At 31.3% G+C, this 12,425-nt stretch overlaps 1 protein-coding gene across 1 annotated transcript; it reads left to right on the top strand.

The window, feature by feature from the left end:
• The first annotated feature begins 9,921 nt into the window (after nucleotides 1-9,921).
• Nucleotides 9,922-11,522, top strand: LOC134697580 (galactose-3-O-sulfotransferase 2-like). The gene has a single exon (XM_063559864.1). The coding sequence runs from the start codon at nucleotides 9,922-9,924 to the stop codon at nucleotides 10,960-10,962; it is 1,041 nt and encodes a 346-aa protein (XP_063415934.1). The 3' UTR covers nucleotides 10,963-11,522.
• Nucleotides 11,523-12,425: the final 903 nt, after the last annotated feature.

Genomic DNA, 12,425 nt, shown 5'->3' with positions numbered 1-12,425 from the left:
TGCCTTCACTTAGATAGAAGATCGTCTAATATGGGTAACAAATTATCAACTCAGATTTTGCGTTTCAGCTTTATATGATGCCAAAAGAAATATTCTTTTCAGATAATTTCTTAAACTTAAACTATAATTTGACTATTTATCAATTATATTTTTATGGGTTCTTGATTTCTCTTAAAAAGTGGTGATCATTTAATGAGAAAACAATTGCATGTTGGAAGCCATACAATGTAGCTAAAATATTGAACTATGTAGAGGGGGCGAGGAACTAGAATGAAACAGAAAATATCATACATGTTTGAGGTCGTAGGCCTGCAACAACTGACCATGACGACAGAAGTAAACTATTGGCCATGCAAAATTGTTCCTTTCGTACGTCTTGAATTTATTTTGAAGAAGGACATATATTTATAAATCCTTATTTGAAGAAGAGCATTTTTTAATATCGGATTAAGTGAGAATGATGTAAACTATGATCGAATAAAATTTGTAAGCCAAGAACTTCAAGGAAAACCAAATATGATTGAAAAAGAGACAAGTATTACTGTGGCAATATTTCACAAAACTTTCCAATGCAACATGCATGTTAACCGTGGTTCATCAACAATGAGCAAAACCCTAGCCGTATAGTAAGGTACACATAATTCTGGCATTCTATCAATTCAAATGAAACAACAAGGCCATAAATATGGTAATGCAAATGGCCCGAGCATGGAAAAAAAAACCGTGAAACAATTCAAAAGAAATCACAAGCGGTCTGGATTATGCTAATTACAATATTATGACAGTCAGCGTGAAATAACAACCAAAAGGATTGACGGTTTTGACTTTGAAAAGGCGAAAAAATAACTGGGTTGGACGAGATATACAATTTTTATTGTTGATTTTTGGTTGTACCAATTAATCTAATAACAAATCTGGTCTCGAACATTTGTTAACAATCAAGAATAGGACAAGAGATAAACGCAAATAGAAAAAAAAAGACATCGAATGATAAACATTTCTTTAAATAAAACACGAAATCTAAAGTCGTGAAAAATTTAAGTAAAACGGATTTTTCCTTTCATATTAAAGCCTTTTTATTTTTAAATAAGAGCAGACGTGTTTAACATTATATATATATATTACGGTTATTGTTTTTTTTTCGTGTCACCCTTATTAATTATTAAGCTGAAACAAATGGTATCTCATTGTACAAATTTGGTCTTTATCTAAATAAAAAACATTAATTATGAATATAATTTTAATATCTGCAATTATTGGCATGTCAGATAAAAAAACAAAAGATCTTATATAAATCTCGAGTCAAGTGTTTTTAGAAGAGTTAATTATAAATAATACTTAATTCAACACAGAGTTGTAATTTAGACAGAAAGAACATACTTGCATTTACCTGTTCCTCATTTATAATACTTTTATAAATTGAAACAAGTATACATGTTAAGTATGCAGTCTGACTTACTGCATGGGCTATCATAGCTGCGGAACCGTAGCTCATAGGTCCTTATGTTATTCCGCAGCTAGGGCTATCATATTCTTGACTTAATTTGTTGTCCTTGTATTAACTTTTGATGCATTTATTTCGTTTCTTTTATAGCTTACTATGCTCATGGCTAAGGGTCGGTTATGTCTTCTATAGTTTCTAATGTCATTTTGTCCCTGGTAGACATTTGTTTTATTTTTTATACTAAATCTTCCAATTTTATATAACAACTGATGGAGGTCCAATCCAAATAAATGTGTTGAAGTAATGCCAGCAATTTCGAATCTGCTTAAATTTTGGAAAATGATTTTTTAGCTATTAAAGTCTTATCGAAAACGAAAATTGGGTGTTATGGGGCAAACGATTTTACCCCGTATTGAAGGGGGGAAACCAAGAAGTCCGAACATCTAACCATAAACCTCACCTACAAGTACATCCTTAAGGGGCAACTTTTAAAGGCAACCCTACCTCAATTGAAAGGTATTCCGGGACCGTCTTGCAACCACAGAGGTTCAAAGTTGCCCCTTTACATACGTTTGTCGATATTTTTAGTAAAAGTTGATGAAGTTTTGTTTTATACACCCTCCTCCTAATTGTGAAAACACAGACAAATGCACACAACATTTACAATCATTTCGGGCCTCTCTGATTAAAGGTAGTGAGTGGACTGAGCAAAATATTTGCTAGGCAAAGTTCTATAAAAAGATTTTGGGAATGTAGATAAATATCACATTGAAATAGATAAAAACAGACAATTGGATTTTTTAAAAGATCAAGTTAGTAATTAGAACACACCCAGTCTAACATACCTGTACACTCTTATTTTAATTCCATACATGCACACTTCCTAACGTTGATACAGTCTCCATAAATGTTAATTTAATGATACCCAAATTTCACACAGAATTTATTTTATGCTAAACTCCTAAGTAGCACTCAATAGAAAACCAATAAAAAGCGTTGTAGCATAAACAAGCATTGTGAGAGGTTGAATAGTCGTACAGGTGATAGAGACAGCATGAAACATGCCGATCACATTCCATACAAACCTCATCAAAAGACAGATTAGAAATTCAATAGTTTTGTTTCATTTTGCATTTCAATCAAGTAAATTTTTAAGGTTAAAATCCGAACAATGCACAGTGGTCAAACCCTAGAAAAAAGTTGTTACTTTGAAAACGGAGATAGTTTCATCATTAAAACATAAAATATTCGGTGTTCAATTAACCTAACTCGTACAATTTAGCCGGATTTGTTTATCAATAATTTGTCTTTTTTGGTCCTATTGTTCTTCCGCTGCTGCAGTTCTTTTACATCTTTGGCTTTCAAATTTTCGGCTTTAAGCGTTTCTGATGAAGGTAAATAAAAAAAGGCGATTTGGAAGCATTACAGAAAGCGTTGTTTTCATTATTATATATCTCTCCACTTAATCTTATTCAAGATAAAAACGAATAGTGCAAGTTTATAAGCGTTCCCTGGTACAAGTCGGAAGGCAGTAATTGCTATCCCTTTGCTATTTACTAAATGCAAATAACAGCTTATATATTTTGTGTGCTCTTAACGTTATTCTGAATTGAACTTGATCCGGAAAGCCAGGGATGTATAAATACGTAGCAACTTAAGCAGCTAAATGACCAATAGAGACCTAAACAGAATAACCAGATTTAGCTACGGTCCCGTGTGCTCCGGAATTATGTATTCAATTGTTCATATGCAAATATAAACTAAAATATCATAGCGACGTCTGAAATAGTCTAAGGTACGACAGACAAGGTATATCCCAGAATTTTAGAAGTAAATATACAACGAGTATAATATAAAAACTAAAAGAAAACATATCTGCCAAAAGTCATTTGGTTTACTTTGGCAAGTTCTTATTTGAAGAGTGAATATACACCGATTTGATATATATAAACGTATAATAGAGCTTTCTGATTGCATGTCCTGTATTGGTTCATCAGTTTGCTGACCAAAAAGGCTCTCAAATAAAGGGAGAAATGACAATTGTGTATACAGTCAAAAGGTATACAGTACAAAATTCAATCATAGAGTTTAAGAAGAAAATGAAACCTATTGGTGATAGTAAATTGTGTTAAAGAACATGTGGTAACAACGACGAATAACTCGTTGGAAGATTTGACTCTATTTGAATTGACTCCATGTCTATTATAGTTTAGAGGTCTGTATCAAATTTGTACTAATGTACCTTGCATTTAAAAGAAACCACCATACACATAGATAAATAAAAATCAGAGACATGCATTGAATGTGTAGATGGCTAAAAGTACATACAATTCTATACAATGTTATGCCGAAGTAATTTTACAACCATAATTGAACGTGCGTCTGTTCCCATTAACATAGATAAACTAGATTCACCAATCAAAGAAAAGAGACAGGAGATACCAACGATATAATTTAAAATTAAAAGTTAAAGAAAACCCGATGATACTATGACAACAAGGAGCTGAGAGACGAAAAGACAATTAACAGTCTCGTCAAACTAATCAAAATCCCTAATAGAAAATCGAAAGACAAGAACCCAACAAAGAACTGGGCCACCTGTGATCTAACGTGCTTCGCGGATGTGTAAGGCAAAGCAGATCCTGCTACTGAACAAGAGTTCATATCATGACTGCTTTGTTGACTTATAATTATACTACAAATTGTGTTGAATTAAACAAATCATTATATATTCTGGCGTTATTTATATGTATAACCTTATATATTCTGGCGTTATTTATATGTATAACCATTCACGAAATCGGTATGAACAATTTATTCAGTAAGGACTGCATGTGCACTTAATTGTACGTACCAGATTTGTTGTTTTTCAAGATCCTATTTACAAACGTACAGTGCAGATTCAGCTCTTCACGTCCTAACGTAAAAGCACACACAGTGTCAAGTATTATTTTGATAAAATTCAATATATATATATAAGTTATACCATGATTGTAAATGCATTGGCTTCTTACGACTATAAACTGTACTCTCTGTAAAAACGAATGTCACCGAAACGAAATATAACTAAAACTGAGAAGAAATTAAAAAATCATGGATAGTAAAACCTCTACCTCCATAGGTCAGAAGCATGCAGAGAGGTTAATCGAATTAACGGGTGAGTGGAAATGAAACAACATGTACTGTTACTCCTCTTTTGTTACCCGATATGTCATGAAATTAAACACGCTAAATAAAATAATAATGGACTATTCATATATTTTTATATAGTTAGTTGAATAAATTTTTATGTTGATGTTTTAAGTTCTCTATGCAGACATTTTTATACCACAGAGAATTATTTTGTGGTGGCCATGGTGCTGTGCAAGCATTAAAATCTTTTCATTCTGTAACAGTGAGTGCTGCCCCTAGTAATTTTGAAATTGACTGTGGTCAAGTGACGTTTTAACTGTGATTTTTCTATTGGTATTTATTTCGAATCGATTACTACTGATACTTGAAATTAGGTTTGCAATGGTTTTAGTTTCTTTTCATTTTTTTAGGTGTTGTCACTATATATAGCTTAATCATAGTTCCTTTTTTAAGTTTCTAAAGTAAAGAAAGATCTATTTCTTTTCCACCAAACGTATTTCTAGTGGTCATCTACAACTCCCCGCTTTGTCTAGACTCAACTTTCCTATATCATGTATATTGTACAAATTGTTCAATTTTTCCCGCCTTGAATATTGCACGACACTAACAATCAACTAAGTAAGAATTGTAATTTTAGAAATGGAACTACGTTTTAGTGGGGACATATTTTTATATAGCTCAAGATCATGCATAACCTGTTAAGGTTGTATGTGCAATATATCATAAATATACGAATGTCATATATCATATATACGCTAACATATCTTCTTCTTCTTTCATGAGTTTTAACTAACAAGTTAAGCAAGTCACACATGCCTTGAATGCTGTTAATAATCAAACAAAATATCACCAAGTTAGTCGTACAAATACTTTCGATCTGTAGTCCGATGTTTTGTACATTTAAAGTATCAAAAGGGCAGAAAAATGCTAATTAACTTCAGCCTATGAATAATCTTTTCACTACTAATCTGAGAGCAAATATCGGTAGAACTTTGGTCCAATCATCAGCAAAGAAAAGATGAAGGCAATATCTTTGGTTTTACAAGTGAAGTACTGTTGTATTTGGGCCATCAGCTGCAAACCTTTAACATTCATTTTTAATTAATAGGAATATAATGCAAAATGTAAACATTAATTTTGTTACTGTGTAAACACAATTTCACGACTCTTGACCATGCCTTATTACAAAGTTAATCTGAAGGGGGTTTCTAGGTAGCCATTAAAATATTAGATAGTTCAAGTTATAGGAATGCTATTTAGACATTTTATGATTAATGTATTATTCTTCACAAATTTTATTAATTTGATACTACTCAAAACGTGATAGATATTGTATATGTTGTACTCAGGAGGATGTGTATTGATATTTTTTTGTAATTTTATTTCTGTTTCATTACCGCAAACCCCTCACATCCGTTTATTCCTATACCCACAGGGTCTTCTTATTAAAGAGAAGAATGAAAAGAAGCCAGCTTAAATCTTCAAATAAATATTACGCTATATACACGATGTATTCATTTTGATAAAGTTGTTGATGACATCTATCTCCCTTGAAACTAAAATAAATTATACCACAGATAAAGTAACATTGCTGAGTATCTTCAATTGCAAGAAAATGTCAATGGCATGCTAGATTCAATGACAAAAAGAATATAGTGACTTTATTAATGTGCCTGTCCAAAGTCAGGAGCCTGTAATTCAGTGGTTGTCGTATGTTTATGTGTTACATAAAATTGAGAATGGAAATGGGGAATGTATCAAAGAGACAACAACCCGACCATAGAAAAAAACAACAGCAGAAGGACACCAACGGGTCTTGTTTTTCGTTAATTTTTTTTACATAAATAAGGCCGTTAGCTTTCTCGTTTGAATTGTTTTGCATTGTCTTATCGGGGCCTTTTATAGCTGACTATGCGATATGGGCTTTGCTCATTGTTGAAGGCCGTACAGTGACATATAGTTGTTAATGTCTGTGTCATTTTTGGTCTTTTGTGGATAGTTGTCTCATTGGCAATCATACCATATCTTCGTTTTAATATTTCATTTTCCCGTTGTGAGTTTTCCTTTGAAAAAATAAAGTAAAATCACTTGCACATTGCATTTTATTTAAATGTTCTAGGATCTGCATTTCCATGATGACTTCCTTGATACATGGTTGCTATTTACAAGGAACAAATAGTTTCTATAATGGCCATGTTGAAGCCATCATGCACTTCAAATATGTTGAAAGTTAGCAATAAGGATTTGGTTGGCCTTTATAGAAAATTTGTGTCACAATTGATATGTTATTTGTCGTAGCCATTGTAATGTTGTAATTTTAAAGTACATGACATCGCTAAATTAGATTTTGTATTTGGTATATGTGACCGATGGTCAATAGTTGAATACTTCTATTTAATGACCTCTAGGTCTCCATTTCAGTGAACGTGTGCAGTTCAGTTGCAGTCGCATTAACAATTACTGATATTTCTCTTTTTATTAAAACTAATTCAATACATAATAGCATTACATGACTTCATAGATTCTCCTTGATATGCAATGCCTTTTCTATCATATTTGAAGACGAAACGCGCGTCTGGCGTACTAAATTATAATCATGGGGTATCTTTGATAACTATTGAAGAAAATACAGCAATTTTCCAATAGTTGTGGTTTATATTTCTCATCTACACGTACTTCGTAATCTGATATTTTTCATTATCAATATCATACTTTAGATACATTAAGCTTTAGATTTCTACCTTTTTGCAAAAGAAGGAATCAAATGCACTAAAGACGTACCCTCTTGTGTCAATTTGTTTTCTAAGTGTCAAGTATCCAATGCACAAAAAAATCTAAACAATCACTTTTACTTTCCGATAGAAAATCATTTATTTTTATACACAGCCCTCTGTTTGATCCACCTTTATACGTGGGATTTGACCGGTAGGTTAAACCTGGCTAAATGAATAAAAGTAATTGTTTTTATATATTATATTTTAATAAAGTTTGGAACTATACATACACTGGTTATAAATACGTACATTGCATAATTATAAGTATGTACACTGATCATAAGTATGTACACTGCATAATCATAAGTTTATATGTACACTGATCATTACTACGTTCACTGCATAATCATAAGTATATATATGTACACTGATCATAAGTACGTACACTGCATGTTCATAAGTATGTACACGACATGTTCATAAGTACGTACACCAATTACAATGTATAATTTTGAAAAGTTAATAGATGTGCAAAATTCTTCGGAATTCGTTTAAAAGTCCCATCAGAAAAGACAGCGATTCTTTTTTTATTTCTTTGTTTTCAAAAATGAAAAAAAGGTTTATATCTTTTATATGTTTTCCCTTCTTAAAAGTGCTGCAAGAAGTTAATACAGAGAAGCAATAAAGAATTTCAAGAAGAATATGACCATTAAAACGGCGAATACGGGTCGTGACTAGATGATTCATCGCATATTTTTCGAGAAAAAAATCCCTTTTTTCGAATTGGTGGCATTGATTTATTTTACATATAAAACTTCCGTCACAGCATTGGTCCGCATCAATACAACTTTGTGACATATTGTCCAGCTATTGACTAAATACATCTTTATTAATAGTGGTAGGTCGTTATACTGTCAGTTTAGCTTGATAACCATTACAAGTGTGTAAATAATGCATAAATAAGAATAACTCTAATAAAACTGTAATTACGTCGGCAAATAAATAACTAAGAGAAAATCTTATTTAATATGGTAACAGATGAAAAGTGAAAAAAGTTCATTTTACAAATGACTACAGAATGCTTTTAGTGTACTGGAAAAAATTGCTTTCAGCATGGAAGTAAGTAAATTGTCTAGTTTTAGTAATTATATTATCTTCCAAATATTAAGATTCGACTTCCAAAACCCCGTGTCGCTTCTGGTTGAGATTTGAAAAAAATACATTGTCAATTGGCGGGCACAATGATATAGACGTGGCGATTTTTCTAATATTTGTATATCTTCCAAATCGTTTGTTATATTGATATCTGAAATGCGCGTGTATGTTGTGACGTTTTACATTTTGAGGAACGTTATCTATTAATAACTGGTATTTTTTTAAGTCTGACATTTTGATATTACAAATTACAATAAACCTTTCATAAAAACACATGTTTGGTTTGGAATTTTAAAATTTAGATTAACCATTTTAACACACTAACGCAGAACTTAAATGTATAATTGATATAAGGATAAACACTTATGGTCCTATAATCGTTTCTTTTTCCTGTTTTGTTATTTCAACATATAATTTGGTTGAAATGTACTAGAAATAAACAATAAGGGTAGATAACTCCGTAATTTGCTTACCAAGAGTTAACTAGATATTACACGAATTGACAGACCCATAGAAACGAAAGACCTTCAAAATAGGATGGTTATGTCGGTACTAGGTTCGTTTCAACCATGTTATGATAATCTTCTTACAAAGACTGGGAATTAAAAACAATTTGAATGAATATATTTATATATAGTCAATAAGAATCCAAAATCGCAGAACAAGAATAATCGACTAATTGATACACATTCACAAGTGAAGTAACTCGATATATGACCCATTTTAATCGACTGGTATGACCCATATTAATCGACTAAAATATCTCGATATTAATCGACTTAAAATGAAGCGATACATATTGACGATATAGCTAGATTAATATAAATCTGAAAGTTATTAGTTTTTCATATGACAATACTCAATAATTTTGTCAGTTTAAGAGGAAACATATTTCAGATATTATTTTATAATTTCATTGGTAGTTTTTTTTATGGTAAAATGTTCTTGATTATGTTAAAATTTTCACGACTTGACCTAAATATTTCATGAATGAGGTTAACTTAATTGTATGCTATGGTCCAGATTTACGCAACAGCAGGTTATAGAAAAATACAATCTTGCATATGAATGAAGTTTAATGTTAAAGAAGGTCATCTTAACCTATATGTATACAATTGGTATTATTAATTTGTATATTAATGATAATAGTAAATAGAAAACCTTATCCGTCTTTTCTGTAACAACATACAAATAAGTTTATACATTTTAAAGCTAAATTACTTATTTTGTTCTCATGGATAATGCACTCGAATTTTAACATATTGTTTTTAAAATATATTTTTTTTACATTTCAGGATAATCGGATTATTCGTAATTGTGGTTTTTGTAATAATACATAAATCCAATATAAATGTTAACTCGAAAATACAGTGGACATCTCATAATTTGGACGGAATAGAAAAGAGGGCAATGACATCAAAAGCTTTTAAAGCAATACCAGATCGATATTTTGTAAGAAAATCGTACGCAGACGATATGCCGAATGAATTGATAGAGAACACGTGCAATAAACAAAGAAATGTGATATTCGTAAAAGTTCACAAAACAGGGAGTACAACAGCATGGGGAATTTTTACAAGATTTGTACAAGCCAACAATTTAAATATGGTTCTTCCAAAGAGAGACAATGGCTCTATGTTTAATTATCTATCATCTAAATATTTAAAGTTGAAAGAAACAGTACTTCGCTTACCGAAAAATATGTCTTATAACATTCTTTGCAACCATGCAATTTATAATAAACAAGATTTTGAGAAGATTATGCCAAACGACACAGTTCGCATCGGAATACTTCGTGATCCATTATCAGTATTCAAGTCTGCGTTTTACCACTTCAGCTTTAATAAACTTGTTATGAGGAAATTTCCAAATATAAAACGGAGTTTGCTTTTACACGAATTTATAGTGAAGAAGGTATACCAACAGTATGCTATAGGGCGGTCTTTTACTAATGGAATGTCGTATGACTTCGGTATCCCCAAATCAAAAACATCAAATACTTCGTTTGTTCTAGAATACATCCGGGAACTTGATAAGGATTTCAAACTTGTAATCATAACTGAGCTTTTCGACGAATCTCTGGTTTTGATGAGAAGGTACTTATGCTGGGATATACAAGATATACTGTATCAACCGGTTAACAAAGGGATATGGCGGAATACCGTCAAACCAAATCTGACAAGAGAAGACATAGACATCGTCAGGAATCTGAACAATGCTGATAATTTACTGTACGACTTCTTCAAAACACGTCTCGAAAATCAAATAACTCAACAGAATGATTCTTTTTATACTGAAGTACGACATTTTAAGAAAATAATTGCAAGTGTGCACAAATTTTGCAGGAATATTAAAAAACGTTCCTGCACAATAGAAAAATCAGAATGGAACTCCGAGTTCGTAATGACTCGTCATTTCTGTGACCAATTAGTGACATCTGAACTGGACGTGCTCAGAAAAATGATAAAGAAAGCAAAACGAACCTTAGTACAGAACAACAAAATTTGGGAAACATAAACAAAATTTAGCATAGACAGGATACGGTTCGAAAGTCTATCGTTTGTTTGAATACATATAATGCAAAGGATACCACAAATTGCTGTTAAACTGCACAGTTATATGTTTGCTAAACCAGTAGACTTTGATGTCATAAAACCAAAGCAAGAAAATAATCAAAGGGATCATCCGGTATAATGGATTTGATGTTTTTCAATTATGCGGATTGCTTACACGCTCATTTGCCTGTGAGATCTTCTAGTCCTCCAACAGGACATATCGCAATCATGATTTAGAAAACAAAACAAGAGTAACAATCAAAATGTGTTTGAAATTTGAAAAGTAAAGGCACAAGGCCGACGGATGACAAAAGTTACAAGACGATCTATTAATATACATGTCTGCGGTTGTTGTGGTGATTTCCCTTTTTTATTCACCGTAGATTTGTAAAAAAGCTTTCTTTAAAAGTAAAATCCAACAGGTATTTTAGCAATAGGAAAAAACCCAAAACCAAAACAAACTTTTAATATTATTCAACTTCATTCTGAATTTTAATTATATTAACAGCTTTCTGAATTTTAATATGTACCGATTATCAGGTTATCTGCATGTTGATATTGTAAAATCAGCTGCGAGACATAATATGAAGCTTTTTGTCGAGTGAGCGTAGCGAATTAATTAATTAACTAAGCTATCGATAGTCAAAAAAAAAAAAAATATCCGATAAAAAACGTTGAATGTAAATGATATGAACCTTCAGAGTCTTATATTATAGGACTATATCATTCTGAATCTTAATATTATTAATAATATTAATATCATTCTGAATTTCTTAATATCATTCAACAACATTCTGAAATTTTTAATACTATTCAATATCATTCTGAACTTTAAAACTTTAGGATTTAACAATAAGGTATTGACAAGAACTAATTATATATGCTTTATATAATGATAGTGATTTTTGTTATCTACTATGTAGATGATTTGTACGATTGTTCTGTTAGCAAAATGAATGTTATTGTCTACTAGGTAGACTGATGTTAAACCAATTCTGTTAATGTACTTATTTCTTAGTTGAATTTGAAATATTTTAATATTTGATTAGTAAAATTGACAGATTTTGAGTTTGTTACTTTTATACACCATGCAATACAGTAGTTGTCAAACTCCGTATTTACTGTTTTCCCGGGTTATTTGACTGTTCTGTTACATGTAAGTGAATAATAGTTTGACCTACAACCGAGAAGCCTGACTAGGGTATTGCCCATAACACCAGAATGTTTCAACTTCATTAATTTTCAGACTACCGTTGTTTTTCTACGCACTAATTTAAGCAATGAACTCTTATAACTCGATAAACTTCCTGTATATATTAGCTCATAAATACATAATTTTAGTAGACTAGATCTCGTAAATACAAGATTTCGAAGTCTATCGAAGCTCAATTATTATATTATGACAAAAGGTAACCATAAACAAAA

The sequence above is a fragment of the Mytilus trossulus genome, chromosome 14, assembly GCF_036588685.1.
Source record: "Mytilus trossulus isolate FHL-02 chromosome 14, PNRI_Mtr1.1.1.hap1, whole genome shotgun sequence".
Lineage (NCBI taxonomy): Eukaryota > Metazoa > Mollusca > Bivalvia > Mytilida > Mytilidae > Mytilus > Mytilus trossulus.
The sequence above is the reverse complement of the archived record's forward strand: the minus strand, read 5'-3'. Positions and strand labels throughout refer to the sequence as shown.

Coding starts and splice junctions, on each gene's coding strand:
- LOC134697580 (XM_063559864.1), top strand. CDS start 9,922: ATGCCGAATGAATTGATAGAGAACACGTGCAATAAACAAAGAAATGTG.